Source organism: Canis lupus, chromosome 12 (genome assembly GCF_011100685.1).
Source record: "Canis lupus familiaris isolate Mischka breed German Shepherd chromosome 12, alternate assembly UU_Cfam_GSD_1.0, whole genome shotgun sequence".
Taxonomy (NCBI): Eukaryota; Metazoa; Chordata; class Mammalia; order Carnivora; family Canidae; genus Canis; species Canis lupus.
This window is the reverse complement of record NC_049233.1, coordinates 10,462,808-10,482,429: the sequence shown is the minus strand read 5'-3', so window position 1 is coordinate 10,482,429 and position 19,622 is coordinate 10,462,808. Positions and strand designations below refer to the sequence as shown.

The 19,622-nt window shown below is 58.5% G+C and overlaps 1 protein-coding gene and 1 long non-coding RNA gene across 11 annotated transcripts in view; one reads left to right on the top strand and one right to left on the bottom strand.

The window, feature by feature from the left end:
- Window positions 1–806: 806 nt before the first annotated feature.
- Window positions 807–19,622, bottom strand: part of FOXP4 (forkhead box P4) — a 54,037-nt gene continuing 35,221 nt past the window's right edge. For 4 of the 9 annotated variants that reach the window (XM_038554010.1, XM_038554013.1, XM_038554011.1 and 1 more), the window contains exons 4-17: window positions 15,590–15,712; window positions 14,953–15,039; window positions 13,303–13,450; window positions 12,964–13,177; window positions 12,554–12,658; window positions 11,660–11,747; window positions 10,516–10,599; window positions 10,217–10,424; window positions 10,059–10,135; window positions 9,102–9,203; window positions 5,507–5,628; window positions 3,922–3,988; window positions 3,220–3,389; window positions 807–2,762 (exon numbers count right to left, since the gene is read on the bottom strand). In XM_038554010.1, coding sequence (XP_038409938.1) covers window positions 2,615–2,762; window positions 3,220–3,389; window positions 3,922–3,988; window positions 5,507–5,628; window positions 9,102–9,203; window positions 10,059–10,135; window positions 10,217–10,424; window positions 10,516–10,599; window positions 11,660–11,747; window positions 12,554–12,658; window positions 12,964–13,177; window positions 13,303–13,450; window positions 14,953–15,039; window positions 15,590–15,712 — 1,743 coding nt within the window. In that variant the 3' untranslated portion in view covers window positions 807–2,614. The remainder of the gene's footprint in view (window positions 2,763–3,219; window positions 3,390–3,921; window positions 3,989–5,506; window positions 5,629–9,101; window positions 9,204–10,058; window positions 10,136–10,216; window positions 10,425–10,515; window positions 10,600–11,659; window positions 11,748–12,553; window positions 12,659–12,963; window positions 13,178–13,302; window positions 13,451–14,952; window positions 15,040–15,589; window positions 15,713–19,622) is intronic. The other 5 variants (XM_038554015.1, XM_038554017.1, XM_038554016.1 and 2 more) reach the window with 3 other exon arrangements.
- On the top strand, window positions 3,603–6,524 carry LOC119874161. Of its 2 annotated transcripts, none has more exons than XR_005367688.1 (3): window positions 3,603–3,745; window positions 4,568–4,658; window positions 4,866–6,524. It is a non-coding gene; the product is annotated as an uncharacterized LOC119874161 (long non-coding RNA). The 2 variants fall into 2 exon arrangements; XR_005367687.1 differs by lacking the exon at window positions 3,603–3,745 and adding an exon at window positions 3,923–4,483.

The window sequence follows — 19,622 nt, the reverse complement described above, 5'->3', positions numbered from 1 at the left end:
AGGGATTCCAACTGGGTTGCCTTCTCCACACCCTCCCTTTGACCTCCCTGCTTCCCCCCAAGTACACACATTCTTTCTGGGGGGCCCTACCCTTGAGGAGGATGTGTTTGGAAGGGGCTGGAGGTCCTGGAGGATGAAACTGGTGGGTGGTTGGCACCGGACACGGAGGTCGGCGGGGCCAGGAACCGGTGGGGCCTGAAGGACACGCCTCTGGTTTGACAGCTTAGGCTTCCTCCCTCCCCTCCCCTAACTGTCCAGGGTGCCCTTACCCCAGCAACACAGCGACCCCTTTCCGGACCCTGAGCCCACTGGTACGACACTGACACCACACCGAGTGGCAGGTACAACCCACCCGACAGCCCCAGCCCCAGTCACCCCAGCCAGGCAGCACCCTCTCCACTGTGGAGACGGTGACGCGCCCAGAAGGGCAGCTGGGCCTGCAGGCGGATGTCTTAGGTGGTGGGGACCCCCGCAGCAGGGACCCTCCGCATCCCTGAAGGAAATCTGATGAACACACCCTTGGAGGAGGGGCGGGACCGGCAAGAAGGAATTGTGGCTTTGGGAAAAAGCAGAATGACCCACAGAACCTGGGTTAGGAGAAAATACCAGAGAACGTGGAGGACAGTGGAAGAGGCGGGCAGGAGGAGCAGAGAGGTTGGCGGGGCCCCTTCCTGGCCCACTCACGCATTCCCAGAGAGCGCCCCTAGGGTTCCCCGCTGTCCACCAGGCCTGCTGCCCTCGGCCCCCCAGAGCCATCTTTCCACTTTAGTGTCCTTCCCCCCCTCACCTTGGTGACACACGCAGGGCCCGGTGAATAGAGGACGTTTAATATTTCTGTGCTGGTCAAACAGAACACAGGTGGGGAGTACACAGGGGAGGGGGCGGACGGCCCCCTGCCTCTTAGGAGGGGTGGCTTGTGAAGGGGTGTATGTGGGGAGGGGGTTCTTGGGAAATAGTCCAAGGAGTCTTCTCAGCAAAGGGGCCTGGCCTGGGGTATCATGAGCATCCAACATACCCAGTCCTCGGCCTAAGTTGGGGTCCCCCATAGGGGGTCTGTGGAGTCTCACTTTTTTTTTCCAGCTCCTTTGCTGGAATCCACACTCCCAGCGTGATGGGGGGACTTGGTCCTAGTGAGGGGTCTGCAGAGCCCCCAGGAAGCAGCCCAGGGTTGGGACTCGGGCTCAAGGCCCACGGCCCGAGGAGATGGGAACCCCTTGGGATGCTGAGGGCAGCACATCTCCTTCCCTCTGCCCTCATTCCTTCCTCCAGGCTGGCCAAGAGCAGAGTTGGGGTGAGCAGAGCCCCCAGCCTCTACTGAGTCCCAGGGTCCTCGGGGTGGGGTGGAGGAAGGGTGGAGAGAGGGTCTGGGCCACCAACAGACACTGTAAACTTTGGTTTAAAACAATAACTTAAGTGGAGGGAGGGCTTCCAGCCTGGGGCCAGGGTAGGGAGCAAGGAGGAGCAGGGGTGTGGGAGGCAACAAAGGAAGAAGCCAACAAAAAGTTTTGGTTTTTGCTTCCGGCATAAGAAAGGTCTTTGGTCATTGGTTTAACTGGGGGGTGGAGAGGGGTCAGGGAGGGGTGCTGAGGGAGGGTGAGAGAGAACTACAATGGGGGACCTGTAGGCTGGGGGTGACCTGTTGGGTCACAGAAGCCACCTGCCCCTCAAGCCTGGTTTCTGCCTGGCCTTTGCTGTGACAGAGGCAGGATGCTCCTGGGTGGCACCAGCGTTGCCTGTGACGCCAGCTCCAGCCTCAAGGGCAGGGCGGCTCCCTTCAGCGGTGCCCCCTCCCTCCGTTAGTCCACCAGGCACAGACCTCTCTGTGAGGAGGCCGGCCCTGGGCCTCTTCCTCTGCTCCCCAGTGTGGGGCACCCAGGGAAGGGGGTAGCGGCTCAGCTCAGCCTGGGCTCGGTCTTAGGTCCAGGGCAGAGGCTGGAGCCAAGCAGCCTTGCTCCCACAGATCCCCACAGGGCACACAACTTGTCCCGCCCCAGCTGCAGCTTGCCAGTGGGCACAGCTGAGGGGGCTGGTGCTCTTGGGGCGGGGGTGGTCTGAAACTTCAGCTCCCCCGGCCCTACAGCCTGGGCCGGGGTGGGAGCTGGGGGCAGCGGGGAGATTTTTTCACAGTACGGAAAAGGAGGAGGAAGGGAGCACAAATTAGGAAGGTGGGGGGCCTCTGGCCAGAAAACACTGCCAGAGCCAGGTGCGAGGGGCCCTGGGTTGGAGAGGGGTGGCTTAGCCCCGCCTGCGGGTCTCCATGGCGCTGAGGGGCCCTGTAGGGGAGAGCTGGTGGGGGAGGAGGGCCCTGCTGCTGCTGGTGGTTGGGGGGAGGCGGTATTCAGATGTAGGGGAGGGTCTGAGAAAGGGTCTGGGCCCTCCGTGTCCTCTGCCGGTCCCAGACCAGGGGTTATGTGTCCCCTCGGGGGCGGGCCTGTCCCTGCCCCCCTCCCCGAGCGTCTGTCAGTCAGGTCACATCGGGAGTCGCTGGCCCAGCCCCCCAATCTGAGTCCTGGAAGTGCCTTGAGGTTTGGGCGGGGCTGAGGAGTGGGGGTAGGTGGGGCCTGGGGTCCGGAGGGAGGGGTCTCACCCCTGCCCCGCCTGCCCCTAGAGGCCCTTAGGACAGTTCCTCTCCTGGCAGCTCCTCCTCAAGGTCCCTGTCTTCAGGAGGCCCCGCAGTGCTGGGGTTGGGGGGGCCCAGGGGCGGGCCTGGCCGCCTGTCTTCCTCTGCCTCGGCTGGCTCCTCTTTCACCTGCACCTGGTGGCTGTGACAGAAGGGATCATGTGGGTGTCCCAGGGGCCTTCCCCTGCCCCCCCCCAACATCCAGAAGGTCAGAGTGCAGTGGGGTGTCCCCAGCTAGCCTCCCCAGCTCATCCCTGAGCTACTGAGGCCTTAATTTTAGGTCTGATCTCCCCAGGAGCTTTTCTCTGAGGAAGGGGAAGGCTGGAATGGACGGAGGTTGCCTCTGGTCAGGAGGAGATGAAACAGTGGGAAAGGAGAAGAGGAAGATGTCATTGTGGAAGGAGGGGAATGAAAGGGGGAGGAGGAGGAGAGTAAGAAGGGAGAGAAGAGGGAGAGGCGCCAGGAAAAAGGAGGGAGAGAGAGAGAGAGATCACCAGTCCTGGGAAGACAGGTATGTGTGTGTGGGGGGGTTTGAGATGGGGATCCCACCTGCAGGGGCATTAGGGGGGGCACTGGGGGGGTCCAGGCCATGTGCTCACCTGTACTGGGACGGGGAGAGGCGAGGGGGGCTGCTGCTGCCATTGCTGGGCAGTGGCTCAACGGGGGCGCCCACTTCGTCGTGGCTGAGGGGCAGGAGGCTGCTGGCGGAGCCCGGGTTCAGCATGCCAGGGCTGTTGAGGAGGGGGAAGCTGCTCTCGGCCAGGGCAGCCTGGAGGGCACAGGGTTGGCCCTGTCAGCCGGCTCCAGGCAGTCAGGTATATCCCTGCCCCCACCCCCAAAGAACCTCCAGGGAGTCTATGTGCTGATCCTGAGAGCAGATCTATCTCAGGGACTCCCCAGCCCACCCAGGCCTGGCCTTTCCAACACAGCACACCCCCCCCCCCCCCCCGCAAGGCCAGATCATGACCCTGACTGGCCTTCTCCCAGCTTTCCTGGGAGCTTGGACCCAACCTATCCCTATCCCTTCCCAGGAGACAGAAGACCCCAGAACGACAAGCCAGGGAACACCATTGGTTATGCCAACCAATGCTCTCCTTGCTCTCTGGACCGCCTGAAGCAGCAGAGGTGGGGGCTGAGCCCTGAGTCGGGTGGGGCAGAGGGCTGGGGTTTGGGCCACCCAGGGCGGCCTTCACCCTCCTGGCCCTCCTCTGACAGATGGGCCCTCGGCGGGGGACAGGGGGTGAAGGTCAGTGTGTGGGGGCAGGAAAGCAAGGGGCTGGCTCCGGCCAGGGTGCACTCACCTGGTAGCTGGCATTAAGTGCTCCGTAACTGAGGCCCGAGATCATGTTCTTCACCAGGGTGGGGCTCCTGGAAGACAGAGAAGGCTGTGTTGGGTTCATTCATTCACTTGCTCCTCCTTCACGCCCTCAGCCTTACTAGGCCCTGCTCTGTGCCAGGGCCCATTCCATTCATGGTCCTAGGAGGCTGGAGCAGGGTCAGTGCTGTCTGCCAAGTCCCTGTGCACTCCATCTTACTCAGCCCTCACGTTGACAGGGCACAGCACATATGGACAGCCCCCTCCACGCGTCCAGCGCTGGGGCTCTCAGGGGCTCTGGAGCAGGTGCAGTGTCTCGGAGCTGGCAAGTGGGAACGGGGATCCCTCCTCATGCCTGTCTTCCATCACGCTACTTCACATCTGCTGTCTAGATGTTCCAGGGTTCACCGGGTCCAAGCTAGAGCCCCAAGAGTCCTGTATCTGTAACATCCACACCATCTTGCCATCCCGAATTTTGGGACATCTAACAGCTGCGCATTCAGCAGGTCCTTGTGTGCTCTGCACCAGAGACTTTTGTGCACAGGAAGGTGTGTAGGAGTTGGGTCCTGTAAAGCAGTGGCTCAAGGCTGCCCCTCTCCCATAATGATTAATCCTTTATTCCCCATTTACAGACAATCTAAGAGAGGTGAAGGAACTGGCCCAAGGTCACACAGCCAGTGAGAAGCAGAGGTGCACCGGAACCCAGGTCTTCTGACCAAGTTGGTAAAGAGACATACCAGTGCTGTGACTAGTATGTGTGTATAGGGGGCACTCAGAAGGAGATGGCTTTCTTCCCTTTTCCAGGCCACCTTCCTATATATCCCCTACCAACCGCCTGGCAGAGAGAGGCTCTTTTCCCAGGAGGATCTTTGAGGGGAAACGGCACCCACAGAGGTACCCAATCTAACTGTCCGACTTCTCTCCTCCCAGCAGGCCTCTGGACAAGCAGCACAGGCAAAGAAGGGCCGCGCGTCAGGAGCACATGGGGTGGGTAAGAGACCCCTGGAAGCCAATGGGAGGTTTCCGCCCTCTCCCAACTTCCTCAGTTTCCAATGAAAATGCTGCTTGCTACAGCAGAACATAAAAGGTGGGAGTTCAGACACCCAGCTCTGCCAGGAATCTGCTGTGTGACCTCCCCCCCAGCCCCTTGCCCTCTCTGGGTCTCTTCTCCCTATAAAACAAAGAGGTGGGACCTGGGGACCTCAGAGATGAGCTCATCCTGTGAGGAGACAGGGGAGTATGGCTCTGGGGCTGGCAGCCACCTCACCAACAGCCATACTACCTGGCATCCACCCGTGTTCCAGCTCTGGCCATGGCTACCCTCAGTCTCTGTGTCTCTCTGGTGGCAGGCCCCCCCTCCCCCCAGCTCCTTCCCTCATTTAGACATAGGGACAGAATAAGACATAAACGTCCACCTGTCACTCTCCTGGGTTCTTGCATCCCTTTTCTCCGCACCCCACCTCCGAAGTGGGAAGGACGGGGGTACACAGGGGTGTCCTGGTGAAAAATGGGGTGGGTGGCCCAGTCCATGCCCCAGGTGAGTAACCCTGCTCAGGGCTGAGTCCACATACCCTGTCATCTTTGGCGGCCTCCGCTTCTGATACTCTCGTTCGTCCACAGTCCACACGGCGCCCTTGACGTTCTCCACACGCACGAAGCACTTGTGCAGGCTGAGATTGTGCCGCACAGCATTCTGGGGGTGGTGACAAGGTGCATGCTCTGAGCAGGTTTCTCCACCCTCTCCGGGCTCGGGTGGGTGCAAGGGGCAAAGCACCTGTCCCACCTGTCCCACCTGGTCCCACTCCCCAGGCCCAGGGAGGCTGGGGCTGTCTCAGTGAGGAGTCCCAGCTGGGGTTGGGGCTGGCAGGCAGGCCTCTCTCCTGCCCACCACCCAGGGACTGCAGGGTCTGTCAGGGTCTTCATTGCCACAACCCATTTTATGATCCAGTCCCCTTCTCCCTGCCATATTTTGGAAAACTCTGCCTACCAACTGAACACCACCTAGGTAGTAATAATTTGGTTCCCCCGGCAGCACTGATCAGACACATGTTGCTGTCACTTGGGGGCTCCTGGTCGCCATGAGCCTGCACTTGGGCCCTGGCACATCAGTGAGCCTGGGACCTGTTATCTCAGGTGCATGCAAAATTTCTATGAGGCTTTGGAAGTTCTGGAAATAAATCAGGAACTCTCACTGCAAGCCTCTCCAGCCTCTAGGAGTATGGGAGCCATGGCTTTGAGAAGAGACAGCTTAAGAGCATGAGGTAGACAGCAGGCCTCTCATACATACTTGTTGAAATACACTGGGAGAAAGGAGAGCATGGATTTAGTAGCTGTGAGGCAGGAAGAGGAAAGAAGAGAGAAGTCACCTTGTCGCTCCCACCTCCTTCTGGTGGTGACTTTAGGAATTGAGGCCATCTGAATTGTAGGACACTTGGGCGGGTTGGGGGGAGCTTGGCCCCATTCCCTCCAGGGGGCCTAGATGAGGGCCCTGGCCCACCAACTCCTGCCAAGTCCCTCAGTCCTGTCCCTGTACTCTCCTCTCTCAGCTTCAGCCCCACCCCCCACCCCCGCCATTCCTGTCCCTGTTACCTGTCCTCCCACAGTCTCCCCCGCCTTGTCCCCATCCTTGTCTCCTCTTTACATTTCTAAACGGGGAAGAAAGCCGGCAGGGCGGGCAGCTTGTGCCCCTGGAGATCCCCTCTCCCTCTCTCCCTTCCAACTCTTGCCACTTGCAACTGGCCCGATTTCATTACCAATTTTAATTTGCCTCTAATTAAATCCTGTGTATTTTTCCGACTCGCTTGCTAATCCACGAGGGAGGCGGGCGGCTGGAGTGGAATCTCTTGGAGCGATAATTACAAAGGGCCTAATCACGCCGGGGCTCCTGCCTCGGAATAAATTTGCCCGCATTACGGGGCTCCGATCCTCCGCTTTGCAAATGAGAATGACCCCAATTTCCGAGGATGGCCTCACCGGGGCTTTTTTCCCTCATTTCGAAGCCTGATTCGTGATGAGAGACTAATTCGTTACGCTGAAACATTAACGGCAATTTAAGGGGTCTGGCGGGGGCTGCGTAAACAAAAGGACAGGCCCACAACACGGGCCCTGGGAGGGGATGGACACAGGAGGAGGGCTGGTGAGGACCATCGGCTTGGCAGATGGCAGCTCTGTCCCTGGATGAATGGCAGCTGGCCCGGCCCACACTGGCTCCCGACCCTGCTGCCCTGGTCTGAGGTGGACAGCATCTTGGAGTGTGGGCCAGAAGGGTGAAAGGAGGAGGACAAGAGGAGGAAGAGTTGAGAAGAGGGACCTCAAGGGGCAGATAAATGGGTGGTTGGTGGAAGGTGAACAGTCAGGTGTAGACAAGGATACATTTCCCAAGGAACGTGAATGAAGCTTGGCTGCAAAAATCCTGGAGGTCAAAGTGGAGCTCAAGCTGAGCTAGATCTGCTGTGCCACAGGGAGGGAGGGCACAGGCAGTGCTCCAAGTGGCGGAGGCAGCGGCAGAGCACCACCAACTGGGAAAGTCACCTGCTCATTCAGCTAGTGTTGAACCAGGACCCTATAGGAGGTGAGGGGAGGTGGACATGAACACCCGGGAGCAAGAGACACACCACTGGGATGACCCTGGCTACCAGGCAACCATGGACTGTAGCATAGAAGGTCAAAGGGGCTCGGCTAACCGGGGATTCAGGATGGTCATTGAGGGGTTTGTGCAAGTCACCCACACTAGCTCTTTCTGATTGCAAAAAAGGAGAGCAGGGTGGTACAGTTAAGAGAGTACGGGAATGGAGGGTAGGTGGGTGAGTGGCACTCTGCCCCCAAGAAGGAGGCTGTCTTATGGGGAGCGAGGCTCTATATTCTCATCCCGACAGGTAGGGGATTAATCTGCATTATGAATACAAACATTAGATGAAAATTGTAATGATCCTTTATGTTTGTATAGGACTCTATCATTTTTTTAAAACCTGGTATGCAATCTGGTCTGGGGGTTGGAGACTGGACCAGGTGGTCCCAACAAGGCCCTGCGGGCTCAGGGAGAGGGCAGGACTGTGGTTGGCAGGAAATGACATCACTCACAGCCAATCAGAGCAGCTGTCCCAGCCTTGAAGCCTCTCTCCCCAGCTTTGGGAATTATGAAGGGCCGTGGAGCAGTCTCTCCTGCTGCAGTTAGCACATTTCAGGGCAGAGGAGAGGGGGCCCTATGCAGACTCCACCCCATCGGGCACTGGTGGTGGGGATGGGGCCTCAGTGACACTTGTTGAAAGCCAGCCGCGTTGCGCGGCGGTAGCCGGTTTTGCTGCAGTTTCTGAGCTGGCCAGCAGGGGGACTCAAGAGCCAGGGATCCAATTAAGGTCCTGAGCTAAGTACTCCTTCCCAGGTGTCTAACCTTCCCCTCAGGGCGCCAACACTCCCTTCACTTTCCCTCCACCCCCACCCCCATTTAAATATCACTTTCCACTCTGCTGCACAAACCCTAATATTCTCACCCATCAGACAGACACACGGACACACACATCCCTCCCATCTTGGCTATGGGAGAACAAACGGCTGAGCGCCCCAGTCCACATCTCCGTGTCCCATTTTTGTAGGGTCCCTCCCTTCCCTGCCTGCGGTCTCCTGAGTAACATCTATGGCCGAAGGTGTTGAAATGACTAATTGGATGGAGACAATTATCTTCCTGCCGTCATGGCAGAGCTGGGGAGAGAGTGGGGGTGCCTGATGTTGTGTCCCCAAGCACAGTCCACAGGTCTTGTTTGGCCCATCCCTGTGTCTGTTCATCGCACCCCACAGCTTCCAAACATGCACCTTCAGCCAAGGTACCCAGACCCTTAGGGTCTCAAGAGGGTAACCCAGACCTCCCTGACATGCTCGGGCATTACTGGCTCCCTGAGGTCCTACTTCATGGGGCTTATGGGGGAGCACTCCAGGGAAGAGGAGGACTTCTTCCCAGAAAGAAGGCAGCAGAGGCTGGAAAGAAGGGGCTATTAAGAGGCAGTTAGAGAACATCCCATAGCCCATGCTGAAATGGGGTGGAAGGGCCCATGGTGCAGCCCAGTACCCCTCTAAGGGGACTAAATGTTACGAAGCCTTGGTCTCAAAGGGATGTGGAAATGTCTGAGAGTGACTGGGGCCCCTGGACAAGGAGGAAGGAGCAGGCCTCACCTTCCAGGTGGCAGTGTTTCTCCGGAAATAGGCGAACATCCTGGTGAACCAGTTATAGATCTCATTCAGGGTCAGCTGCCTGTCGGGGGTTTCCAGAATGGCCTGTGGGCAAGAAAAGTGCAGAGGGACCCTCTGTCTGGGCTTTGAAGGGTCACAGGCCTGAGGTCTCTCCCTTCTGCCTGGCCCCTGACTCCCACCCTGAGAACAGAGGACACCCACTGCAGAGGCCTGTAGACAAGTGGACTGGTGGGTATTGTCGATGCCCCGAGGCAGGCAGGCTGCTTACAGCCCAGCCAGAGGCCAGAGGAAACGCAAGCCTCCAGGGCTCTGCACTTGTGTGAGGAGCAAATGAATTCCTTCACAAGAGAAACTGGCCTCAGAGGAGTCCCTGCCCGGGAATGGGCATGAAGCAGTACTCTCAGGAGGGAGATGTCCACAGGGTGGGGGCTGTTTGCAATTTATCCTGATTTTGGCAAAGCACACCCAAAGCATGAGATGGGGTATGTGTGCATGTATGGGAATACGTGTGAGGACATGTGTGCCTGTTCACGGAGATCAGAGCAAGAGGACAACTGTGTAAATGTATGTTCATATGAATGCGATGTGAGCATTAAGCACGTGTGTATGAGAGGGTTGGGGGGGGCGGGGAGAGAGAGGCAGCAACCGAGAGTGACCATAAGTCTATAGGAAAACAGTCTCTTGGGAGCATATGTACATGGGAATGAGGCTGAATGACACAGTGGGTGTGGGTCGCAAAAAACAGTGCGCATGCCCTCAGAGACACGTCTGCATGAGCATCGCGTAGACTCAAATGGAACCTGTGTGAGAGGGTGTAAAGCTGGGAAGGAGAGCCATGTGCCAGCCTCCTCCGGTCCCAGGACCCTTGCGGAGGCTGGGACGCTGAGCTGGGGGTGCAGCCTGTGTGCCCTTCCCACCCACTCTACCTTCCATGCTCACCTGGCGGATGAGGGAGGCGTAGGTGAAAGGGGGCCTGACATCGGCATTCTTGTAGAATTCATGATTCTGGGCCAGCTCTGGGGGAGATAGGCAGAGGATGAGGTAGCCAGATGGGGGGTCCAGCTTGGGGGGCAAATGACCCTCCTGGCAATCCTTACCTGAGGAGATGGGGGAGCAGAACTTGTCACTGCTCCTCCGGCGGGCGGGGCCTCCACTGTGCAGGGAGGCAGAGCTGAGGCCAGGGGGCCGAAGGGGGGTGACAGGAGCAGCAGCCGAGGTGGGGGGGTGCACGAGACCATCTGGGAACGAGTCTGCTGCAGAGACGGTCACCTTGGAGAATGAGGAGGAGCCAGGGACCGGGTTCAGCTGTGAGCAATGGGGAGGGTGCTGAGACCGGCGCCAAGGGTGGGGGTCCCAGGGGTCCTGGGAGGGCCGCAGGGAGAGGGGAATCACTCACTGGCTGGCTGAAGGGCTTGGGCTCGGAGGGCCGCATGTGCAGATGAGCCATCATGGCCTGCAGCCTCTCACTCTCCTTGGCGAGCTGTGGAGAGGTGGGAGGTGGGCAGGGGCTGAGCCCCGGAGGTGTCCGACCCTCCTCCTCCTCTACATCCCACCTTTCCCCACCCAGATACCCAAGATAACCCTTCTTCCCCCCACCGCTCTCCTCAGCCTGGCCTATCAGTCCCTGGCTCCCTCTTGTCCCCTGCTCCTGGAAGGCCTCAGCTCTGCCCTGCCCCCTCACACCCTCAAGGCCAGGGCCTGGGGTTGCCTGCTCTGGGAAGCCCTCCCTGCTTCTCCTCCAGACTGTGCATCCCAGGCTCGAGCTCAGTAAGCTGCTGAGCTACAAGTCAGGGGCCTCCTTGCTAACAACACATGCCTTTTCTCTCCATCGAAGGCAGAGGCTGTGGCTGAACAACACCCAAGTTCAGTGGCACTTATGTGTGAGGGTCCTCGCGCAATGAATGGAAACACAGGAATAGATGAATGATTCATTCACCCCCATTCATAAATTCAATAGGTCTTTCACAACTACCCTCTCAGGGCAGGGCACTCTGCTAGGTACCAGAGAACTGGGTAAATGTTGTCCATCATGCTGCCTGATGGACTGTCCAGAGTACTGTGTGCTACGTAGTATAGACTCGGGAACCAGACTGCCTAGGTTCTGATCCCCACTCTGCCACCCACTGGGCTGAGTGACCAGAAGCCAACTCACTTCACCTCTCTGGGCCTCAGTTTTCCATATCTGTAAAATGGGGATGATGATAATACCTGCTGTATTCGGCTGTTTAGAGGATTCCTTGAGTTAATATAGGGAAAGCGTTTAAGTCATCACCAAGCAAGTGCTCAACATGTTAGCTGTTGGTATTTTGATTGTTTTTATACGGATGCTGGTCTTCCAGGCCTCCCAGCAGATACACTCCCAACCTTGGTTTGCTCCTGAGAATCTAACTGCAATCACCTTGTGACCATGGCACTTAGGAGCAAGAAAGCACAAGATGACCCATCTCTGAGATCCTCAAAAACCCTCCTGGAAAGTCAGTGCTGAGGGGGTAGAGATCTGGGGGTCCCCACGTCCCTCCCAAACATGGTCAGAGCCGCACCTGGATCTCCAGCTGCTGTACCACCTGCATCTGCACCCGGCACTGGGCTGTGCTCCGGTCATCCAGGGCGTGCTCTGTGTTGAGGTGTCTTCAGGGGAGGAGGGGGCAGAAAAGAGAGACTTGGCCCGACTTTGCCTGCTGCCACCACCCTCCCATCCTCTGCTCCCATCCCATGCTCCCATCTCCTGCCCACAGCCTGAAGAGCAGACAGACCAAGAGATACAAAGGGAAAGAGGTGGGGGGAGAAAAAAACAGGGCAACAGGGCAACGGGAAGCCGCCTTCTCCGCCTTCTCGTCAGCCTCCTTTTGATGTCTTTGCTAAAATCCCAGCTACAGAGAGATCTAATTGCAAATGAACTAATTAAGTAAACCTCTGACGAAGCGTGAAAACAATTTGTTTGACCCTGATGCTGCAAGGGTCTGGGAGACAGCGGAGTTAATCAGTCAGTGACAGAGCCTGGCACGGCTGTGGCAGCTGGCCGCCTGCTGCCAGCCGCCTGGCCGCCTCCCACCCTGCCTGTCCACTGGTCTTCCGGCTTGTCACTAGGCCATCAGTCTCTGGCTGAATCTGGGGGAACCTGGGGAGGGCGGTGGGGGCATCCTGTCCTGCTTCTTACACTCTCACCCTGCAGGGCTCTGACAGCGAAGGGATGGGGTTTAGGAAGGCTGTTGGTTCCCTCGATATAGATGGGTAAGAGGGTGGGGGTGGGGATCAGGGAGCTGGTGGGGGCAGGGAAGGAGCTAGGCTAGGCACCCCAGGGGTGAGGACAGCAGGACAGCTGGTGGCTGAAGGCCCAAGAAGGGGCAAGCTAGGTGGCAGGCTGGGGGGTAATGGGCCCTATGGAAAGGTTTTTGTTCGGGGGGGGTGCAGTGGAGAATTAGGGTGACACCTACTTGATAAACTGGCCCAGGTCTTCACACAGGGTCTCACAGCCTGGCCACTTACACTCTCCATGTCCGTAGAGGGGGTGGGAGCCTGGCGTCTCCTCATGGGAGGAGCTAGGAGAGCATGAGGGAGGCAGTGGTCAGGGACCCTGAAGACCCCAACAGCCCTAGGTCCAGCTCATAGCTTGGCCTGGCCCTCCCATTGGTGACATTTCTTTCCCTAATATGGGATTCCCAGAGGCCAACAACAATTATGTGTGCCCTGGGAGAGGGGTAAACTTCAGGGCCCTGAGCTCCACCTCCCTGCCCCCGCCCCCCCATCCAATCCCTCACCACAGGTGCCATCCCTCCCGGTCCAGAGCCTACCCGTCCCCCTGCCCCAGGTGGCAGCACCCTCTCCCAGCCTAGGCCCCAGGCACCTGTCTCTCCGAGGTGTGAGCACAGTGGGCTGTCCATTGGGCAGGGTGTGGTGGGAGAGGGGGGGTGAGACTTTAGGGGGAGCGGCAAACGAGGTAGCGGTGGTGGCTGAGCCGGTGAGGTCCAGCCCCTCCTGCTTGACGCTGTCCTCGGCAGGCTGCCCAGGGGCGCCCTCGCCCTTCCACAGCTGGGGCAGGTCCGTCGGGCACACGGCTGCTGCGGGAGAGAGAGTGGTGCGAGGCTGGCAGGGCCCCAGGAATCCACAGGGCCTCCCCTCTGGCCCTGGGGGTGGGGTGGAGGGTGCCCGCCCGGGGGCCGGGGGCGGGCCATCGGGCACTCACCTTGCGGGAGGGTCTGGAGGGGCCCTGAGGCTTGGCTGGGCTGCAGGCTGACCAGCCCCTGTCTCTGCAGGTTGAGCAGGTGCTGCTGCTGCAACTGTTGCATTTGCAGGAGCTGCTGCTGGAAGGCCAGCTGCTTGTTCCCCAGTGCCTGGTGGGGGGTGCGAGGGGGCGGGCAGAGAGGGGTGCCATCAGCCTCCGGCGTGCTGTCTGGCCCCCACCCTGCGGCCACCCCCTCCCAGGGCCTGTCGGCCCCCGGAGCTGTCGTAGTGGCCTCCGCGGCTGCAGCCTCTCTGCTCCCGGCCCAGCTTCCATAGGGCTGCATGCCTCCTCGCGGTAAACACACGCATGCACGCACGCACGCACACGCGCAAACACACACAGCAGAGCCAGACGCGCAGCACGACGCCCTCCCTGCTCCCGCCCCCCTCCTTCCGCTGCCTCAGCGCCTCACACCGCAGCTGTGCTCGCCTGGAAAGGGGGGGGCTCTCATCACAATGATCGATGAGCCTGTCAGAGTCAGGGGGGCCCCTCCCGCCTGGCGGGCACCCTTCCCACATGCCTGGGTGCCCCCCTTCTGCACTGAGGAGGGGGCCTACCCCCTCCAGCTCCTCTCCTCTCCTGCTTCTTAGATACAGAAAATCAAAGAGTCTGATGGGACTTTAAAAGATGAGCATCAGCTGGTCATCAGGACCCAGGCCCTGGGAAGAGTCACATCTCTACTGCTCAGGCGCACACTTGCTCGCTTGCTCACTGTAGGTCTGGAGCTCTGTTTGCTCCCGCTCTCTCTGTCCCCCCTCCCACCCCCACCCCCCCCCCCATTCAGTTCTTCACACAGGCACTGACAAGTCAGGCTGTCAGCAAGTCTTTTCTGAGCGCCAGGAGCCAAGCATGTCCTGGGTGCTCAGGAGGCAGGGACGTCTCTGCCTGCCTGCCCTGGGGGTGGGGTGGGGGGCTGGCTATTCAATAAAGCCTTCCTAGAGATAATGCTGGGAATGCAACAATGACAAGAGCTTGAGGGGGGAGGCTGAGGGCATTGGGAAATGACTGGGTGTCAGCAGGGAAGCCTTCTGGGAAGAGGCAACTCAGGACTTGGCTGTGGTTTGGCCAGCAGGAGGGAGGCACATGTCTGGGACATGGAGTTGGGGAGCCAAGGGGCTTGGTACAGAAGCTCAGCAGGCCCTGCGGTCCAGGTGAGGCAGGGGGTGTAGGCTGGGGAGTTCTCTGGAGGGGAAGGGCAGGATATTACATGCGGCAACAGGTTGGGGCAGGCCTTGGGGGAGCAGTGCAAGTGGTTTTGCTGAGGGGCTAGAGTGGAGGGCCGAGGTGCTAAGTCACTAAGAGACAAGTGGGCCGGAGAGGGCCCGACAACAAGGCAGCTGGTCATGAGCAAGGGCAACAGGACACATGTGTGCAGGGAACACAGGGCTCAGCCTGCCCACTCTCAGTAATTGGACAACGCGAGGACCAAGTGGGCAGGAGGGCATCCCTGGTCTCATTTCCCCATGCCCCGCAATTCCCTCCTCTTGATTTGTCTCCTATTTCCGCAGGGCAATCCTCTCCTGGCCACTTTGGGACGCCTAGCCTCTGGCCAGGAGAGGGCTGGTACAACCGTCCTCTGAAGGTACAATCAGCCCTGCCCACGCCCCTTACCTCTTTGGGTTGCTGCTTTCCAGCCTGCTGTTGGGTGAGGAGCTGTAAGTGGAGCTGCTCCTGCTGCTTCTTATAGTATTCCTGCAGCTGGGTGGGATGTGGAGGGGGACAGGGGTGGGAGTGAGTTACCACTCGCAGGGGACTGCTGACCCCAGAGCAACCCCAGCCCTGCCCATTACTAGGCTCCTGGAGGCAGAAGTAGGGAGTCTCAATGGGGTGGTGAAACAGACACCCTGCAGGTCCCTTGTATGGGTGTGGAGAAGGGAGAGGGGGCTCCTGCCCCCCACAGCTCTGGGCCCTCCCTGCCTCTCAGTGGGTCTCCTGAATACTTCACAACAAGGTGCCAGCCTGTTCCAGTACTTTGCCTTTCCCTGGGGTTCTGGATACAGAAGCAAGGCCAGCAAGAGGGGGATCATGGGGTGCTGCTGTGGGAGAGGCCTGACCTCTGACCTCTCCCCAGCTGCCCTGAAGGAATGCAGATCAATCCAGCCTGAGCAGTCTCTCTGGTTTCTGCCACTGCTTTGGCCAGCAGTGATGTTGGCAGTAAACAGGGTGGGAGATGGGAGGCCAGATGGGAGGCCTACCCTGCCCCATCCTCCCCTCTTTGACTTCCTAGCTGCCTTGGGGCCACACTCACCTGCTGGAGCATGAGCGCTTGTTGCTGCTGGAGCAAGGCCTGCAGCTGTGGGGGTGACAGGATCTGCTGCATCTGCTGGGGGGTGAGCATCTGCGGTGACATCATGGCCACGGACACAGGCACCTGTGGGATTTGGCCCCATTAGCCTACTCACCTTGATCCCACCCACAGTACAGCAGCGTGGACTGGAGGGCAAATTCTGGCTCTGCCACCTACTAGGTGTGTGTCTTTGGACAAGTGACTTGTCTCCCTGTTCTCCATTTTCTTGTCTCTGAGGTGGAAGTAGCAGCAGTGCCTATTTCTTAGTGCTACCATGAGGATTAATGAGGTGACACTTAGAATAGAGCCTGGCACACAGCAAGTGCTCATGAGGGTTGGCTGTTATTGCAGGATACACCATTCTCAGAGCAGAAGAGTAGCCCCTAGTGACATCAGTCAGAAGAACCCATACCCATGCTTTGCAGGGTTTCTCCCCCAGTGATGGGGATGGGCAACACCTAGCCATTCCCAGTTCTTGCTCAGTCTGTTCTAGGGGCGCTATCTCCAGGGTGCACCTGGCCAGAAGGGCAATCTGCAGTCAGGGAAAGAATTCAAAAAAGTGGTCTACATGCCATGAGGACCTGGACTTTGGCTCTGATCACAGACACGTCACATACTCCAGCACACCAGTCTAGATGGCACACACAGAGGCCCAGAGCTGACCCAGGGAGTGCCAGCCTAGGCGTCTATAGGTGTAGTTAAGTCAAAGTGGGGTGGGAAGAACACCAGGCAGGGAGTCAGGAGGCAGGCTTTGGAATGAAGTTGCTGTGTGGCCTCCAGGCAAGTTACCTGCTGTCTCTGGGGTGTTGGTTTCCTCAAACCTAAAACAGGAACTGAACTAAAGAGATGACTCCTTCCAGCAGGAACACACAGGATTCTCAGAGAGGAGCAGCTCTCTATCCCCTTGCCCTGGGTTAGGCCCCTGGAGGAGGCTCAGAGGACCTAGCTACCAGCACAAGGTTCCTGAAAAAGCAGTAACACCATTCTTTTCTCTGCCCCACCTCCCTGAAATCCCCCAGCTTGGGCAGTCAGAGCCAGGGAGGCCCGAGTCTTGTCCTGCTGTTTTGGCAGCACAGGTGCCCCGATGGGGCTCTCTGCCAGCCCCACCACTCTGTGCCGGGCTTGTCTCATCTCCCCTCCCACTGCCAAGCCCTAGAAGGGCCCCTGCCCGCCCCCCTCCCCCGTTTCCCATACACAGTAGGCACTCACTGAGTGTTTGCTCCCCTGAGCTGAAATACCTTCCCTAGCAGATCAGAGGCCCCTCTGCCAGCCCAGGGATGGGGAGGGAGGTGTTTGGGCAGCCCAGCCAGGGAGGAGTACCCTGCAGGGACTTGTCCTGGGCAGGATGTGACAGGTTCTGTCCTCAGGAGACTTGTGGCCCCTGTCACCTCCCCCTAGCCTCATGGGTAGGGTAGGAGTTGGTTCCCTTCCAGATCCCTGGCAAGGGGCAGGACCCAGCCTCAAGCTACCAATTAGGGAATCCCCAGGCAGAGGAGCTGCAGGGGAAGTGTAGTGGATCCAGGGACATCGGGGAAGTCCCAGTGCCTCCCATTCTTATGTCCCACCCCAATAGCCAGTGGCTGAGCCCTAGCCCTTTATCCCAACCAGCTCTGTGCCCACAGCCCTGGGAGGGGTATAGCCATGAATGCTCCCAGGGTCCTCCAAGGAGAAGCCTTAAGTGGCAGGGTTGGGAATCAAGCCCGGGTCTGTGAACCCTACAGCTCCTGGTGTTTCCACGTCCACATTGCCTTCTCTACCCTGGAGCGGATCTTGAGGTGGGTTAGGAAGCCTGTGTGGAAACTGAAGGATCCAGGGAGCTGAGGGGTCGATGGGGCTGGAGATCCAAAGGCCAAGCTCCCTTTTTACAACTGTGTATCTGGAGGAGACTCTAGAAAGCCACGCTGTGGGGTCTCCTGGTCCTCACTCTGGGAGGGGCCTGGGCTAGGTGGCAGACCATGGCGCAGACCCATACCCCTGTGGAGCCAGCCCCCGCGTCCCTTGCTGGGTGCCCCCAAGGCTTTCTTTCCTCGGGGTCCTTTCTTTCCTCCTCCTTCTGGGGGTGCACCATGGTGGCACTGAGCTCAGAGTCCTGGATTTCTGAGTCAGGTGACCTAGGTTCCTGTTCCTGACTCGGACTGTTCTTTGAAATCAGCCTGCCTCACCTTTTCCACCCGGACTGCTAATTGCTAATTGCGTGCCTTGAGGCACTTGGCTAAATCTTCACAGCAACCCAAGGGGGAAGGCCTAATCATCCTTACTGCCTTACAGATGAGAAAAACTGAGACCTGGAGAGGTTAAATAACCTGGCCTGTCCCCAAAGGGAGGGTGGGAAGAGGGGTAAGTGAAAGTGATTTGTTAGGCCATTAAATCCTATACCAAATATAGGGAAAACTACTTCTTAAAACATTCTGGGGGCAGTCCGGGTGGCTCAGCGGTTTAGCGCCTGCCTTCAGCCCAGGGCCTGATCCTGGAGATCCGGAATGGAGTCCCACGTTGGGCTCTCTGCATGGAGCCTGCTTCTCCCTCTGCCTGTGTCTCTGCCTCTCTCTCTCTCTCTCTCTCTCTCTCTCTCTCTCTCTCTGTGTCTCTCATAAATAAATAAATAAAACCTTAAACAAACAAACAAAAAAACCCTACTTTTTAAAACATTCTGAGTTTTCCTCCTCTTTTCTCCTCTTCTCCCTCTCTCCCTTCTCTATACTGCCCCTAGGCCTGCTGGGATCCTCAGAAGGCACTGCAATGGCAAGGGTCCCTGAGGACCAGCGCCCAGGGCCTGTCGTTCTCATCCTGGGAGGACTGAATGAGAGAGATGGACATGGTCCAGACAGGGAGACAGACCAGACACCAGGGGCTCTTTCCAGCCACTAGGGCTGTGAGTCACGGTGTGTGGCATGCAAGAAAGGATGTGGCATTTCCTTCCTTGGGGCTTTCCTACTTGGACATAGGGGAATGGAAGAGATGACCTTGGAAGGCCTCCCTGGCCCCCACCGATCCTGCCAATTGGCCGAACAGTGGGATGGAGAGGGTGGCTACACAGATGTGGATGGATTACCTTGCGTGTACTTGTCCGACGGGGCCAAGGGGGTCTGGAAAGGTCAGTGAGGTGGCTGCTGCAAGCTGAGCTCCTGAGCTGGAATGACCCCATCCACCACCCTTCATGCCTCTTGCGGTTCTGAGAACTGAATTGGAGCTCCCCTGGTGGCCCCGCTGACCCCTCACTAGGCTAGGATGTGTCAGGATAGGCACTGTCAGCTTGTCAGCTCAGCAAGGCCCGTGAGTCACTATCTGGAGAGTGGCCAGGGCAGCTAAATGCTTACTAAAGCCCTGGCAGTGTGAGCTGTGGGCAAAATGCCTATAGCTGCCTCCAGCCCCTCCCTTGGGGACCCTGCCCAGACCCCTGGGTCCTCCACCCACTGTGAATACAGTGCTGGGCTGGGTGGCAGCTGACAGAGAAGAAGCTTGTTCAAGGGCGAAGGGCTGGGAGGCTGAGGATCCCATGGATGCAATTTGGTGCCAAAATCAAGGACCCAAACTCAACCTCTGATGTGGGGTTTACCTAGGGTCCTTGGCTCAGTGGGGAGACAGGCCAGAGCTTGGTTTAGGTTAAACCCCCTTGCAAATGACCAGAAGAAAATCCTCAGACTAGTTCTGGGCTAGGGCAGCAGCAAGCAAGAAGTGGTAAGGGCACGAAAATGAACTTCTAAAAATTCTGGGTCAGCCTCAGGGGCACTGAGAAGGTGCTATGGAGGCTGGATGGAACTAAGGGGCCTGGCCCTAGCCATCATCCTCTCTATCCCCCAAAACTCCCAGCTACATTTGCTGCCCTTTCTAACTGACCTCTCCCTGCCTGGAGCCCAGGCCTGGGCATGAACTAGAGGCCGTCTCCAGGCTGGAGCTGGAGACTCACATGGTTCTAGAAACTTCTGAAGCTGGCTCCCAGAAGGGGTGGTGAACACAGCTGGGAGGTGAGTGGGCAGCCAATCCTGTCCCGTGT